This window comes from Balaenoptera ricei, chromosome 2 (assembly GCF_028023285.1).
Source record: "Balaenoptera ricei isolate mBalRic1 chromosome 2, mBalRic1.hap2, whole genome shotgun sequence".
Taxonomy (NCBI): Eukaryota; Metazoa; Chordata; class Mammalia; order Artiodactyla; family Balaenopteridae; genus Balaenoptera; species Balaenoptera ricei.
The window spans coordinates 159,048,763-159,066,258 of record NC_082640.1 but is presented as its reverse complement, the minus strand read 5'-3'; the positions used below and the strand labels follow the sequence as shown (position 1 = coordinate 159,066,258).

Sequence of the window (17,496 nt, the reverse complement as noted above, 5' to 3'; positions counted from 1 at the left end):
CTTTCCCTTACTTGAAGTTCAGCAAATATGTAAATTTGATAAAGTAGAGAAAGCCTGCTCAGCCCCCTGAGCCTCTCCTGGAGGCAAGGGAGGGTGGTCACTGAATCCACAGTCTGAAAGGGCAGTTGTAGAGGTTGACACTGTACCTGGCTACGTACAGTATTGCTCAGGTGGTTGTCCTCCGACATCTGTGCATTCTGGAAGTAGGACAAGGGTGCAGGTAACTCTGTCATTGGAGCAACTGTATAGAAATACTTTTTCACAGAAAACAGAGCCTCTTGGGGTTCTGAAAAGGGAAAAAGAAAACAGTCTTTTGTGCATTACAGTTATACTTCTATTTTGAAACACTTTCATAAGTTACTTTCACCAAAAACAAACCTTTCTTTCATGTGTTATCCTCCAGGCCAAGCTTTCTAAGGACCTCGCAGGCTGCTGTCACTTGCAGGCTCCTGGATTAGGTCTGAAATAGGATTTTACTGGGTTACCCAGAGTTGGTCAAATCCTAGTAAATCCATTCACACCAATTAAATACTTATAAGACTTATTTGTAAACCAGTAATGTATTAATTTGCCAGGACCTTCAACTGACAAACTTTTGTCAGCTCAAGATACCTTTTGGTAATGAGTAGATCTACTTGGGAAACCAAATATTTTCAATCACAATGATATCTAATGATTTCAGATCTAGAGCAAAGGGAGCTAAATGATCTTAAAGAATGTTCTCATCAACATCCCTCTTCCAATCCAACCTAATTTACATCACCATAAAATTATTTGTCTAGTGCTTTTAATTTTTCAAAATTTCTTTTTATCATCTCATTTTTTTTCTTTACCACATGACCCAAGGCAGGGTAAACAGGTTACATATCTATTTTACAAAAGCAAAAGGGGACCCAAGTTCAGTGACTTGCTTAAAAGCACACAACTGGGCAGACCAGGACCAAAATCGCAGACTCCTAACTCCCAGCCTCTCCTCTGCATCCTGGCACAGCCTTGCTTACACACATCATTCTGTCTTCCACACTTCAGCCTCCTGGGGGGGCCACACTCCCATTTGCCTGTCTACCTGAATTTCCATCAGCCAATTCTTTATGACTTCAACTATCCTTTTCATTGAAAGTCTTCAGAAATATTGAAGGAAAAAAATCTGTTTGCATACCTAAGCAGTATTCTAATTCACTTATAGTATCCAAAACATTACCATGTACATATTTACATGAAAGCATTTTGTCAATGTCTTGTTTCATTTTGAATTTTAACTTCAGGATCTTCTACACTCTAAATATTCTACTTTCTTATTCTAATGATTTTTTCATCAAAAATACATAAAGCAACTTTTTCCTCCAGTAAAGGTATTGACTTCCAATTAACCTTTAATTACCTATATTTGGATCATTCAAATCATAACAAATTCTTAATCAAGGTATGCTTTCCCTTTTATCCTACATGCTTTTTTTTTTTTTTATCTTGGCCACGCCATGCGGCATGCAGGATCTTAATTCCTCCACCAGGGATCAAACTCGCGCTCCCTGCAGTGGAAGCGCAGAGTCTTAACCACCGGACCGCCAGAGAAGTCCCTATCCTACATGCTTTTAAATACCGTGCCTGGGACTTCCCTGGTAACACAATGGTTAAGACTCCACGCTCCACAGGGGGCTGGGGTTTGATCCCTGGTCAGGGAACTAGATCCCACATGCATACCGCAGCTAAGAGTTCGCATGCCACAACTAAAGAGCCGGGTGAGCCACAACTAAGGAGCCCATCAGCCACAACTAAGGAGCCCGCCTGCTGCAACAATTTTAAAAATAATAATAATAAAATAACTAAATACTGTGCCTACCTTTCTCCACCCCTCCAACTTCAGCCCATAGTTAGCTGGCATGAGATCAGAGGACTGCTAATTAATATTAACTAAACATGATGTACTTATGCAATTCTGTTTTAAATATGTAATGTTAATTTGTTTTAAAAATACAATGAATTGGGCTTCCCTGGTGGCGCAGTGGTTGAGAATCTGCTTGCCAATGCAGGGGACACGGGTTCGAGCCCTGGTCTGGGAAGATCCCACATGCCACAGAGCAACTAAGCCCGTGTGCCACAACTACTGAGCATGCGCGTCTGGAGCCTGTGCTCCGCAACAAGAGAGGCCGCGATAGTGAGAGGCCCGCGCACCGCGATGAAGAGTGGCCCCCGTTTGCCGCAACTAGAGGAAGCCCTCGCACAGAAACGAAGACCCAACACAGCCATAAATAAATGAATAAATAAATAATTTAAAAAAAATACAATGAATTAAAATTAAGAATAGATTCAATAGTTACTTTTATGGAGGTTAATCACTGGGGGGGGTACACAAGAAGCTTCTGGGGGTATTGGTAATGCTTTGTTTCTTGATCTGGGTGCTAGTTACAGAGAGGTTTTAGTCCGTGAAAATTCACTGAGTTGTACACCTACGATCTGTGCACATTCCTATATACTTCAATTTAAAAAGTCAAATAGATTTTTGTGGGTGTAAACCTATATTTAGGGTTTGGCAATATGTATGTCAGCTTACCCAAAAGGGAGGTGGATTCCAATAGAACAGTTATATTTTCAAAGTATTGAAAGTAAATGTCCTGACCTATGCTTCTATATTTTTAAAAGTTGACTATCTAATTGAAAATTTAACATTAATGTAGCATTAATGATCAGCAACACAGCACATATTATTCCCTTCTTTTTCACAAAAACATTTAGTACAGCACCTACTACCTCAGCTAATGCAGAAATGCCACAGGATGACAAACAGAAAAAGTTGCAACTGGTTACCTCCACTGGCTGCTCTGAAGACTATACCACGTCATTTAAAGTACAGCTCTAGGGCTTCCCTGGTGGCGCAGTGGTTAAGAATCCGCCTGCCAATGCAGGGGATACGGGTTCGAGCCCTGGTCCGGGAAGATTCCACATGCCACGGAGCAACTAAGCCCATGCGCCACAACTACTGAGCCCACGTGCCACAACTATTGAAGCCTGTGCGCCTAGAGCCCATGCTCCGCAACAACAGAAGCCACCAGAATGAGAAGCCCACACACCGCCACGAAGAGTAGCCCCCGCTCGACGCAACTAAAGACAGCCCGTGCACAGCAACAAAGACCCAATGCAGCCAAAAATAAATAAATAAATTAATTTAAAAAAAAAAAAGTACAGCTCTATTACAAAAAAACTCTTAGAAATCTGTCACTGATATTCTCATACAATCCCTCAGAAACAAAACCAAGTAAGCAAGACAGTGTTAGCCAAACGAAACAAGCAAAAGGCAAGAAAAGGCAATGCAGGCAAAAATAAATAAAAAGTAAACAAAGTGTAGTACATTTACAGGTAAAATATGAGCAGAAGAAAAGTGATTGTTCATTCACTAAACAGGAGTTTACTGGCTGTCTACTTATATCAAAACTCAAAGACAGACACTGAGAGGATTTAATTAATTATGTTCACTTTACCCATTTTACAGATGAAAACAATGTGGCACACAGAAGTTCATGAACCTGCCCAAAGTCACATCCAGTAAGCAAAGGAGCAAAGCAAAGGTTCACGTATTACACTACTTTGCCTCTATATAAAATTTCATCCCTGCCATCTCGGAGTTTATAATAGTGAGCATTAAGACACACTGAGCTGATTTTTATTACTAGTAAAACTATTGCTTTGACGTAAATGAGATCTTAAACTTCAATAACTGGTCTAACTAGAAATTAAAAATTAGTGCCAGGGCTTTCCTGGTGGTGCAGTGGTTGGGAATCTGCCTGCCAATTCAGGGGACACAGGTTCGAGCCCTGGTCTGGGATGATCCCACATGCCACCGAGCAATTAAGCCCGTGCGCCACAGCTACTGAGCCTGTGCTCTAGAGCCCATGAGCCACAACTACTGAGCCCGTGCGCCACAACTACTGGAGCCCGTGCTTTACAACAAAAGAAGCCACCGCAATGAGAAGCCTGCACATGGCAACGAAGAAGAGGCCCCGCTCGCCACAACCAGAGAAAAGCCCGTGTGCAGCAATGAAGACCCAACACAGCCAAAAATAAAATAAATAAAATAAAATAAATTTATTTAAAAAAAAAAAACTAGTGCCAAAAGCATTCCCAATATACAGTCCTGGTACTTATTATTATTTTTTTTTTTAAAGATAAGCTATAATGAGAATCTGGTCATTTTAATTTAAGTGGTTCCCATTATTAATCTTATGCTTATAGGATCTGTCCAGCTATTAAAAGAAATCACACAAACTGATTATCATACTGGAGCTTTCTCAGACGAATCTTGTAAGAATCATCTATAATACAGTAGTCACTTTAACATATTCCAATACTATAGTCGACCCAGAATGAACCAACCGCAGATCAAAAATATTTGAAAAAAATTCCAAAATTAAGTAAAACTTAATTTGCTTGTGCCAGCAAATAATTACAATAGTATTTACATTGTATTTACAACTATATACATACCATTTCATTGTGTTAGGTATTATAAGTAATCTAGAGATGATTTAAAGTATACAGGAGGATTTGTGTAGATTACATGCAAATACCATGCCATTTTATATAAGGGACTTGAGCATCTGAGGATTTTGGTGCCCATGGGGGTGGGGGGTGGGGGGAGTCCTGAAATCACTTCTCCTCCACCCCCACCCCCTCAACCACAAGGGACGACTGTATTTAAAAGACACATCTGTATTTACATGTAAAACACTATGGCTCAGGCAAGGTGAAAGAATTTGTCAGTGTACAATTATGAGGCAAGTAACACCAGTTCCAGAACCCAGATCTTCTGATGCCCAGCCCAGGTGTTTGCCAGTTCAACAGGAGAAAGCTCACGCCTCCACTGATGTGTTGAAGATCACAATGCCGCAGGGTGACTCTCCCTGGAAGAGCTGCTCTTTACATGGAGCTCAGTAGGAAGCAAAGGTAGGCAACAGGGTTAGCTAGGTCTTCAGTCAGGTCTGGTGAACAAACAATCATTGTTGGTACAAAGAAAGGGGCAGGCAAAGCTGGATTTGATTCTGGTCCAGTAACAGCTGAAAACAATTGATGACTGCACGGAGAAAGCCAACGACCCACTGTTCCCGGACCCACTGTTCCCGCAGCGTGGCAAAAGACACCAGTGTACTTTGTAACATTCTTAACAGTGCCCTGAGAACAAGAAAAAATAGTTGTTGGGAAGTGAGGATCTTTCATGTGACCTGGATTGCATAGGGAGTGGGAGTAGGAATGTAAGTAGATTTTGGTGTTTTCTCTCTCTGGCCACCTGCTAAAGATTTTCTGAGACTGATAACAGCACAACACTCGAATTCACTGCCATCCATTCCCTTTCTCTCAAGACACTTGCTCAATCAGACAAAAGGAAAAAGAAATCCTTCTCTGATGGGCAACTACAATTTCTTTCTATTATATACAAAGACTAAAAAAAAGCTCCAGGAGAATACAAATAATCTCGAAGTTCAGATGTGCTGAACAGAAAAGTCTATCTAACCAGAAAACCTTCTATCCATCAGCACTTCGAAAAGTATCACAGGAGCAGGGTTTAAAATCCCAAAAAGGAGCTTATTAAAAATTCCATTTAAGGAAACACCAACAGAAAAGTACATTTCTGTCTCTCACTACATCCCAAGGTAGCAATTTTTTTTTTTTTTTTTTGGTCATGCCACGCGGCATGTGGGATCTTAGTTCCCTGATCAGGGATCGAACCCGTGCCCCCTGCACTGGAAGTGTGGAGTCTTAACCATTGGACTGCCAGGGAAGTCCATCCAAGGTAACAAATTAAAATAAATAAAAATAACTTGAAATTAATTTAAAACTTCAGGAATACAGCCTAGAAAGACCCTCAAAATTTTAAGAGGCTAGGAGCAAATAATTTCCCCAGCCCTACAAGAGGCTTTGTGAAAGTGGTAGGCTCTAAAAAGAGCAAGGATAGTGATACATCCTATTTGGTGATTTTTTTCCCCTCCTTCCTTCCCACTCTACTTCTGTGAACCATCTGTGGTAGATTAGATTATTATTCAGCAAATATTCACTCCCTCCCCCAGCATCCCCAAGGGAGGAATACTTCTCTCCAGTGATGTTGAGCTTGGCTCTGTGACTTGCTTTGGCCTCAAGGTAGGTGCAGTCTACTACCCACTCCAGGCCTTTGGGCACAATCTTATGACTTGCTTTGGTCGATGGGATCTTGGCAGATGTGGCACAGACAGTTAAACTGTGCTTGTGCAGGTGGCCTTGCCTTCTGTACTTCTGCTGTTCCCTCACGAAGAACTTACTTTGGGTAGCCACTGCCCCTTCAGCCTGGGCCCCAGAACAAGACAAGCAAAGCAGAATTGCCTTAGCTGTCCCCTTTAAGCAGAGCGAGAGCTAATGCTGTAAGGCAGCGGTCCACAACCTTTTTGGCACCAGGGACCGGTTTTGTGGAAGACAACTTTTCCAAGGACCGGGGGCGGGGGGATGGTTTCAAGATGGTTCAAGCGCATTACATTTATTGTGCACTTTATTTCTATATAATGAAATAATTATACAACTGACCATAATGCAGAATCAGTGGGAGCCCTGAGCTTGTTTTCCTGCAACTAGATGGTCCCATCTGAGGGTGATGGGAGACAGTGAAACCCAAAGTGTGTCGCTTATCCTTTCAGTTCTTTCAGGAGCTTTTGGATTTGAGAATCGTGGATATGGGACCATGGTTCTGTATTATTATAGATTCTTTTCCCCCCCAAGTTTAATTTCTACATGGAAGATAAAATTACCCTGAGTCATTGTATCAAATCTGTTGTGGAAATGGGTAGAACACAACTAATCTTTAATGAAGAAAATGACTATTCACACCTAATTAATTTGTAAATCATTGACTATACTCAGCAATACTTGCATTCTCTCATTTGCTTTAGATCAACTTAAGGAACTGTACAAGGCATTGTGAAAACCAAACATTAATACCCTTTAATCAACAAACACTTATTGGGTTTCTTCTACATAACCATACACTGTGATAGGTACCAGGGGTGCCAGTGAATCAGATGATGCTTCTGTTCACCTAAGGAGCTTACTATCTAGAGGGGAAGACAGACAAGTATGTTTTTACATTAATTACATGTTGAAATAAAAATATTTTAAATGTATTGGGTTATATAAAATATATCATTCAAGTTAATTTTACCTATTTCTATCTCAAATATTTTTGCTCATTAGAAAATGTAAAATTAACCTTTGTAGCTCACATTATGTTTCTAATGGACAGTGCTGCTCTAAAGCTTCAGGTTTTTTCTCCTACAAACAGGCTTAATACTGAAAATCTCTGACAACCTTTTCCTTCCTGAAGCTTCCCTCCCTTCCTCAGTTTTTATGACACTGCACTATGGAGGTTCTCCTCCCACCACTCATTCCCCTCAGCTGGTTCCTCATCCTCTTCCACCCCCTCATTATAAGTGTTCCTAAGGCTCTGCCTGGGCTTCCTTGTCCCCCCTCTTTCCTTAGGCATCTCCTCCACTGCTCCAACATCAACTGCTAAGTCTATTTAAGTGACCCATGTTTACAGCTCCAGGCCTGTCCATGGGATATTTAACTGCTGGCACTTCAAAAGTGATACTTCCGAACTGTTTCCTCATCATCTTCCTCTCTAGACTAGTTCTTTGCCTCTAACTTCCTTATTTCTGTAATTGTCTCCCCCATTCTCTAAACTTAAAGCCTCCTAGTCAACTTTACACTTTACTCCTTGCGCCTCAATTGGCTGTTATGTCCTCTTCATATTGATATTTTTCCTTTCTAAGCTTCTGCCACCACCAAAGGTCAAATTTTCATTATATCTCACCCGGATTATGCAAAAGTCACCTCAAATCTCTTATCCATTCTAGCCCCCACATACCTAAAGCAAAGTTCTTATCACAAAACTTATGAAAAGCAAAGCTCAAAACACCTTCCAAATCTGCCTGGCATCTATCACATGAAGGAGAGGCAGTATTAGCGGGCTCTGAAAGGTTTTTCAGAATACATCCAAAAGAAGTCTCTCCCTGCAATCTGATGTAACAGTAGTGGGAGCGCAGGAGCAGAGGCAACCTGGATCTGAGAGAGAAGAGGACCACATTAGCCTTGCTGACAAATGTTATATCTTTCCTGCTAGAATGATTCTCAGAGACCAACTCCAATCCTCCAGTTCTCCCCAAATGGAAATTCACGCAGCAGTCTAGGACTAGGGGCAGCCATTAACTTAAAACTCGGCACTAGATCATATCCATTCAGAGGAAAGTATGCCCAGAATTGTGGTAACGATCTACCCAAGGACGAGGAGTAGACGAATGGAAAAGCTGATGATCGATGCCGCTTCTATCATCTACTTTACTTTGGGGAAGGCGGGTAGAGGTGAGAGAATCCATCCACTCAATAAATAGGCTCCTTTTCATTATTTAGGGCTTGTTATTAAATGGAGGTGGGAGGGGGTTTAAGTTGGCTGAACCTTGCAAATGAGTTAAGGAGAACTGAAATTGGCTTTTGCAGGTGACTGAAATCAACCAAATGCAAAAGGCTCCAATCTACTTTCCTGTTTTTATCCTCCTTCATAACAGTTATTAAATGTGCACACTGGGTCACTGGACCCTTAGGATCCAGAGGGCCCCTCTTCCTAGTACACCCTCTGATATAATGCCCTCCTCAATTCAACTCCGAGGGTGAAAACCTTTCCATTGTAAAAGATAACAAGATGCCCTTAACCAGATGTAATCTCTACCTGCCTCAAACTTCAGAGAATACTATGACTTTTACAATGTACTCTGCCATAATTTGCATACTATTCGTATCTTCCATAGTAAACCTTGAACACTTTATTCATCTTGTCCAAAGTAGGCAAGCAATGCTTTTAAAATTATTAAGTTACTTTCCTACAAGAGAAGCAGATATTTATTTGAAAGGAATTTGAGCGGGATGAAAACGTCAAGTATCTAAAATACATGCAAAGCACTGGACATATATGCCTCGTGACAGTCCCGATCAGGCAGACCCTGTTGTATTCCGCCCCGAACTGAGACAGAAGGAACTTAGCCCTGAGTGCCACTCGCTTCCCCTGGACAAGGACACATTCAGGGCATGAGGCGCAGAGTTTCAACAGTTGCTCAACCAGACCCAGCGCCAGGCGCTTCCTCTTTCTCCTGCTCCACTCCAGGCAAGACGGTCAATCCCCGCCCAAGGCACCTGCGCCCTGCGATGTCTTCGGGAAACCAGCACTTCCGGACCAAGGCTGCGAACGGGAACCTCTCTTCAACCTGATCGCGCGCCGCGCCCGGAGCCCGAGAAACGGGCCGCCCCTACTCGTTCTCCACACGGGGTTCCCCGGTGCCCGCCCGACCGCACCCCGCTCCCCATTCTCGAGGACACCGGCTCCGCGGCCCAGACAACGACAAAGGGCCCGGCCCTGCCCGCAGCCACCCGTGTCGGCACCAGATGAGGGGTGTGTTTCTCTCTCCCCAGCTCCCCATCGGGCACCTACCCTTTCCTCGCCGCCACCACCGGCCTCTAGCAGCTGAGGTTCCTTCCCGAGCAGCCGCTGTTTTGTTTCCGATGTGAAATCGCGGCCTTTGGAGCTGCCCGGCCCAGGCCCCGCCCAAAAGGCTTCACCGGTGTCGTCACTTCCGGCCCTGGCGTCGTTGGTGACCGGCCTCCGAGGGGCGGGGCCAATGACGGAGGGGCGGGGCCCAGAGGAAGGGGGTGGATCTTCCGGTGGTGAGTGGGGACTGAGGAGGAGGTCCTGCGCTTCCGTTGGCCTTCCGACCCGGAGGGACACCCCGCTCCCCGCTCGGCACCCCCCCGACCCCTGATGGTGCCAGCACCGGTATGAGGTTGTCAGAGATCTACTGCTCTTGGGCTGAGGATCAAAATTTCTACGTAAACTGTACCCAGTGTGTGCTTCTCCCGGCCTACAAGTGCTGGCATCTTAAATCTAACGTTTCTTTCATTTCTCTATAGTCCTATTTGTACAGTGTTTCTCAGTGCGAATCAGCGGCACCACAATCAAAAGGAAGCTAACTTAAATTGTAACTACCTGTGCCCTGCATCCCCTACCCAATGAATCAAAATTTTTGGTGGGTGAGGAGAACCTGAGAAACTGCATTTTAAACAAACATCGTCTGGGATTCTTCCGCTCCAAGTGTAAGAACCAGTTTTCCTAGATGGTAAGCTTTCAGAGAGCATAAATTGTGTTATTTTTGTAATCCCAAAACCTAACATAGTATCTGGTACACAGTGAGTTGCTCTATGGTCGTTTGATTTTTGCATCTTCCAGCTTTCCATTCAAATGGCTGTAAAAACAGTACCAATAACTCCCTAAGTAGCATACCACACACATACATTCATCTGAAAGCTAAAAGTTGACATGAATACTATCATGTAAAACCAAAGGTGAACAATAGAGAAATGTTCAAATTCACAGGTAATCAGAAAACTGAAATCAATAACATGGCATCCGGCCAAATGAGATTTTTTTATTTCTCTTAAATTCTTCCCCCAAGATAACCCTTCATATTCCTAGAGCCCTCTCTCCTCCCTGCCCCCCTCCAGTACATGAACGGTTTTAAATAGGTTTTACACACTTTATATTTAAGAACAGAAGTAGCAGTAGCAAGTTTTTCCATTAACAGAGAATGTTGGGGAAATAAAAAGGTTGAAATAAAAATAAAAATTTTTTTTGAAGTTCTCTCTTCCGTCCTCAAACTTCACAAGGGTAGGAATTTTTGCCCGTTTGTTTACATATATTGCAAGTGCTGAGAACAATGCCTAGCACATAAAACAGTTCAATACATTTGTCAAACAAGCATAGGCTAAAACCCATCCATTTGTGAACTAGTTCAATCTCTTTGAATGCAATCTGGGATGTAAGTAGAAAGTGTTAAAATTCAGGTAAACTATTCTTAGAAACAATCTCAATACAAAAATTTTGTGCAAAGATGTTCATGGAGTATTATTAATAGCAAAAATTGGAATGCTAAATGTCCTACAATAAAGTACGGTTCACCCACTTCACCTAATATCATTAAAATTGTTTATGAAGATTATGTGTAACAGAAACATTCTAATCCTGTTAATTAAAAAATAAGACATAACATTAATGCAAATGTCAAAACACATTCCTGCAAAAAGGAAATAAAAGTGATTAAAAAAGCAACCAGTGGCTGAATTACTGGACTAAAGATACATTTTCCTCCAGTTTTCTGTATTTCTTCACCTTTTTAGGAATATGGAAACCCAGAAAGCGCTGAGGAAGAAACAGTAAAAAGGTACAGACTAGAGCCCGCCCCGGAAATGCGTATGCTAGCTTTCTGTGTGCTTAGGTGCCCGAGCTACTGAGGGTCTAGGTCCGGACAGCCAAAAAGAGTGTGGTTAGCAAGATGAACAAAGATGCGCAGATGAGAGCAGCAATTAACCAAAAGTTCATAGAAACTGGAGAAAGAGAATGCCTCAAAGAGTTGCTGAGAGCTAAATTAATTGAATGTGGCTGGAAGGACCAGTTGAAGTCACACTGCAAAGAAGTAATTAAAGAAAAAGGACTAGAACACGTTACTGTTGACGACTTGGTGGCTGAAATCACACCAAAAGGCAGAGCCCTGGTACCTGACAGTGTAAAGGAGCTCCTACAAAGAATAAGAACATTCCTTGCTCAGCATGCAGCCTTTAAGACTGAATTAGATTGTTGTTTTGTGGTTTTATTTCTGAAAGTAAAACTTGCCATAAATTAGGAATCGATTTCCCAAAATAAAATCCTTTTTTGTATGATGGTATACAGTTTTCAGTAATGTATACAATTGTATAGATTTTTTCCCCCTAAATGTGTTATTTTAATAAATATCTCATGAATGAGTGTGAAGTTTCCTTGGATTTTGGAATAAATGGGACTTTATTAATAATTCATCAGATTTGTTAAGAGAAAAAGTCAAGCAGCTAATATAGTTTAAGTGTTAAGTATGTAAACATTAAGTAAGCAAATCTCTGTAATAACAATTAAGGAGAGGTAAGCAGCCTCCTCTGATTGTTTGGAATGTAGTGTATGCCTCTTTTGAATTCCTGTATTTTATAATATATGTCCCATCTTGTAAAAAAAAAAAAAAAAAGACACAGACTAGAGGAACAAGGCTAAAGTGACATCCTAGACACCAACGAAGAAGAGTCCCAAATAGAGAGCAAACATCCATAGTGCTAAGAGGTAAACTAGGGTGTAGCTTCTTAAAAAGCCAGAGTCTCATTTAAGCTATCACCAGTCACCAGTGGAATGGAGAGATACAGACTACTGACTGAGACTTAAGAAATTTGGAAGCAAGATCCTTTTTGACTCACCTCCTAGAGAAATGGAAATAAAAACAAAAATAAACAAATGGGACCTAATGAAACTTAAAAGCTTTTTGCACAGCAAAGGAAACTATAAACAAGATGAAAAGACAACCCTCAGAATGGGAGAAAATATTTGCAAATGAAGCAACTGACAAAGGATTAATCTCCAAAACATACAAGCAACTCATGCAGCTCAATATCAAAAAAACAAACACCCCAATCCAAAAATGGGCAGAGGACCTAAATAGACATTTCTCCAAATAAGATATACAGATTGCCAACACATGAAAGAATGCTCAACATCATTAATCATTAGAGAAATGCAAATCAAAACTACAATGAGATATCATCTCACACCGGTCAGAATGGCCATCATCAAGAAATCTACAAACAATAAATGCTGGAGAGGGTGTGGAGAAAAGGGAACCCTCTTCCACTGTTGGTGGGAATGTAAATTGATACAGCCACTATGGAGAACAGTATGGAGGTTCCTTAAAAAACTAAAAATAGAACTACCATATGACCCAGCAATCCCACTACTGGGCATATACCCTGAGAAAACCATAATTCAAAGAGTCATGTACCAAAATGTTCATTGCAGCTCTATTTACAATAGCCAAGACATGGAAGCAACCTAAGTGTCCATCAACAGATGAATGGATAAAGAAGATGTGGCACATATATACAATGGAATATTACTCAGCCATAAGAAGGGACGAAACTGAGTTATCTGTAGTGAGGTGGATGGACATAGAGACTGTCACACAGAGTGAAGTCAGAAAGAGAAAAGCAAATACCGTATGCTAACACATATATATGGAATCTAAAAAAAAAAAAAAGGTCAGAAGAACCTAGGGGCAAGATGGTAAAGATGCAGACCTACTAGAGAAGGACTTGAGGATACGGGGAGGGGGAAGGGTAAGCTGGGATAAAGTGAGAGAGTGGCATGGACATATACACTACCAAATGTAAAATAAATAACTAGTGGGAAGCAGCCACATGACACAGGGAGATCAGCTCGGTGCTTTGTGACCACCTAGAGGGGTGGGATAGGGAGGGTGGGAGGCAGGGAGATGCAAGAGGGAAGAGATGTGGGGACATATGTATAACTGATTCACTTTGTTATAAAACAGAAACTAACACACCATTGTAAAGCAATTATACTCCAACGAAGATGTTAAAAAAAAAAATTTTGGAGAGTACATATTAACTATAAGCTACTCTTTGTGGAATCTCTACTGTAGTGAAAACGAGAGGACCTAAGGTTAAGTTTCTGTTTTCTTTAAAAACTTATTCCAGCCTGAAGGAAGAAAGAAGATAACGGAAACTCCAGAGCAAGGCTCAAGAAACTACAAACTGTAGTTAGAAACCAGAAACAGGAGTGGGGGAGGTCTTCTGGATAGGAGTACCCATCCTTAATTATAGAAAGCAAAGGTTCAAGATGCATGTCATCATAAACTGGAGAGCTATAAACTGGAGAGAATGTGCCTAAATGACTTTTTTTTAAAGCATCTTTTTTTTTTTATTCATTTATTTATTTATTTATGGCTGTGTTGGGCCTTCGTTTCTGTGCGAGGGCTTTCTCTAGTTGCGGCAAGTGGGGGCCACTCTTCATCGTGGCGCGCGGGCCTCTCATTATCGCGGCCTCTCGTTGCGGAGCATAAGCTCCAGATGCGCAGGCTCAGTAATTGTGGCTCACGGGCCTAGTTGCTCCGCGGCATGTGGGATCTTCCCAGACCAGGGCTTGAACCTGTGTCCCCTGCATTGGCAGGCAGATTCTCAACCACTGCGCCACCAGGGAAGCCCTAAATGACTTTTTTAAAGTTAAGCTTGAGAGTTATTTGCTAAGTAAGAGGGAAAATCAAATGACTTTTACTCATTCATACCTACCTAAGATAGCACTGGAAGTTTTTTTTTTGCCGTGCCACACAGCATGCAGGATCTTAGTCCCCCGACCACGGATTGAAACCATCTGTTTCCCTTGAAGTGGAAGTGCAGAGTCTTAACCATTGGACCACCATGGAAGTCCCAGCACTGGAAGTTTAAGAACTATAAAAGCTGCAGTGTTTGTGGTTAAGAAGTGAAGTTCAGTAAAAGAATGAGAAAAATAGTAGAGGGTCCAGACTATCTGCAGTGGTGCATTTATATTTTCCCCAGAAGTGTCTGGAAGTTGGGAGCAGGAATGGAGAAACAAATGACCAAAAAAAAAAAAAGAAAAAAATGGTGGCAAAAATCAATAGTAAGCAGTGAAAGATGAAGCAGACAGGAAATCCAGTGCCGGACCTGTTAGAGCTACTTGGGGAGAGGGGCTGTTCAAGCCTCTAGAGAGGCTAGAGCAGTCACTAGTCACAAGTAAAAGTCAGGATTCAAGGCCAGTTCTTTACACCATAGATTCAGCAAGGCAATCCAATTGATTAACACTTCCCACATAAAAGTAGTTTACCTTTATTTACACATCATTGCTCTGTTTGCTATGGGAGTAAAGTAGAATTGAAAAATGAAAAATAATACTGTCATCAAGACTAGGTGTTTGGCCATATTCTATCTTACTAGCTCTCACATCGTTTTCATTCTTTGCAAGGATCTGGCTCAGATTTGGAACAGCTCAAGATGAAGGGCTGGCTTTAGCTTACTCATCTTGCATTTTTAGTCTTAAGTTCTGTATGACTGTCAATATATTATTAAATCTAATTTCCTTCTTAACAAAGAACCTGGGCTCCCTTTAAAATAAAATTTGACTCAAGAATATACTCAAAATGAAACTTTAATATCTAGCTTTTCCACCTGCTGTAACAATTAGCCAAATCTCTTCACCTGGGTATATTTGCCATTATCTTTTAATTGACAGGGAAAAAAATGAACCTTCATCGTTTCTAGATTCTACAATGTGAAGTGTTCTCTAGTTTTTCCTTCTGTTATGAGGAAAAAAAAACAGGAAAAATTGTTTAGAACTATTTTTAAATTCACAATACGTTTTGCCTCAACAAAGATTTGCTAAAAATGCTTCCTGAGGGAATTTTATTAACAAGCACTTTCCTCTGCCCTTAGGTGGCTATTAGCATCTAGACCATATCTATCCAATGTAACTTTTAGTCAAAATAATGTTCTTTAATCTGCAATGTCTACCCAATATTGGTAACCATTAGCTAAATTTGGCTATTGAGCACTAGAAATATGAATATTGCAAACAAAAAACTGGATTTTTAAATTCAATTTAGTCACACATCACTTCTGAACACTTGAAATATGGCTAGTGTAACTGAAGAACTGAGTTTTAAATTTTAATTTTAATGAATTAAAAAACTTGATAGTGCAGATCTAGACCATGAATTAGATAGAATCCAATATGCAGGCCTCTAGATATCCAACGTAAGGAACATTGTAGCAGTGTTGCAGTGAGTACTGAAGACTATGTGATCTCGGGAATTTCCTGGCGGTCCAGTGGTTAGGACTCCACGCTTTCACTGGTGAGGGTGCAAGCTAAGATCCGGCATGCCGTGCAGTGCAGCCAAAAAAGAGAGAGACTATGTGATCTCCAAGGTCCCCTCTACATATTACTACCTCTGCTGAGAAGCTTCCTACTATCTATCCCTTTCCTCTCAACCTTGAAGTTAGCTCATCAAGTTTGACAGTTCATATAGTACATTGTATATCTATTAGTGATCCTCGCATTATTTTTTTCTCCACTACTAGACGGTCAGCTACTAGAGAGATCTTGTCGTATTTATGTCTATCACTCCATCTAGCTTAAAACATGAATGGCACATATTAATTGTGCTTCAATGGCAAATATAAGTCATACACAAAAAGACGAAAGGGTTACCTGGCTTAATATTTCAGCTACCACTCTGTGCAAGAGAATCCAAAAGTCATCTATCCAACTAATACATGATGTGGCAGAGTAGGCAGACTTACAGCGTCATTTAATTCAAACAACGTGGCTTGAAAAAAATTTTTATTCATTTTTGTTTATAGAAATTATCTTTTCTTCCTGGGCATTTCAGATTGCCATTCCTAATTTAGCCTTCTATGAGTCAAGTAATAAAATGAAAGGCAAAGAATCTTTCAAATAAAGATGAAAATTAAGCATTCAAATGCAAATAAACAAATATTTCAATAATTTAACAATCACATTTCGAAAAATCTACCAGTTTATCAAAAATTATAAGCTCACCTTGGTCTATAGTATGAATGTAATAGTAATAATTCCTGGGTTTAAAATATACACATGTGAATTTCCCTAGTTTTCTTCCTGACACTTAGACTGCCTATTTCTTTGCCTGTTTGGGATTCCTTCTAATACCTTACTTTAGCTACTGGTATTCACAAATCAGTTTCACCATCTTTTGCTAAGCAAAACAATTTCTCAATTTCATATTAATAGAAGGCTGAAATATGACTTGGAAAAATGTGTAACCACTTTGACATAAAACCTTTCAGCAGTTTTTGGGTAGAAAGTGGAAATATTCATAGAACTTATTTGAAAGAGCTGGGTAAATAAGCCTCATATACACATTGTATACCTGCTTACATTTATTTGCATTAAAATTTTTTCTTCATATTAAAGGAGAAAAAAATGTTAATAATGTTTAGTCCAATTTGACTCCTGAGCTCACTGTTTTCTCAGTTTGTCCACCATATCTAGTATCCATGCCTGATTAGTACCTGAAACTGCACTCTCCACAACATAATCATCGGCCTCTACTATTACATATCAGGAAGTGCAATGGTAAGATTCAGAGTGAGTAACAACATAAATTTCTCTCAGGAGAAAATGTGCTGGGGCTGGCTGGGAATAAAGCCTAGAATATTGGAGTTGTTCTCAGGCAACCTTTTTGGAAGACTACTTTATGTTCATAAACATAAATAATACCTACCTCTTTATTTGCCTCAAAAAATGTTTTTCTCCTTAAAATGAACTTAAAAAGAAAAAATTAAGCTGCATTAGTGCAGTCTATTAGGATAAAACACTAGTACTGAGTAGACACTTTAAACTGCTAATCAAAGTAGTCCTTGGATCACTTAGCACTGGCAACATGTGGTAGCTGTTGAGAAAGGCAAACTCCCAGGCCCACTCTAGCCCTAAGTCTGCATTTTAACAAGATCCCCCAGGTGATTCAGCTGCATGTTGAAGTTTGAGAAAAACCACTTTCTTCCTGTACACAGATATAC

At 40.7% G+C, this 17,496-nt stretch overlaps 2 protein-coding genes across 4 annotated transcripts in view; one reads left to right on the top strand and one right to left on the bottom strand.

The window, feature by feature from the left end:
- Positions 1-9,611, bottom strand: part of PSEN1 (presenilin 1) — an 87,867-nt gene extending 78,256 nt beyond the window's left edge. The window contains exons 1-3 of one of the 3 annotated variants that reach the window (XM_059914575.1): positions 9,494-9,611; positions 379-460; positions 147-286 (exon numbers count right to left, since the gene is read on the bottom strand). In XM_059914575.1, coding sequence (XP_059770558.1) covers positions 147-233 — 87 coding nt within the window. In that variant the 5' untranslated portion in view covers positions 234-286; positions 379-460; positions 9,494-9,611. The remainder of the gene's footprint in view (positions 1-146; positions 287-378; positions 461-9,493) is intronic. The other 2 variants (XM_059914577.1, XM_059914576.1) reach the window with 2 other exon arrangements.
- A 1,707-nt stretch (positions 9,612-11,318) lies between these two features.
- On the top strand, positions 11,319-11,735 carry LOC132360176 (transcription and mRNA export factor ENY2-like). Its single transcript, XM_059915236.1, has one exon. It carries the CDS (start codon positions 11,388-11,390, stop codon positions 11,733-11,735), a length of 348 nt encoding a protein of 115 aa, XP_059771219.1. The 5' UTR covers positions 11,319-11,387.
- Positions 11,736-17,496: the final 5,761 nt, after the last annotated feature.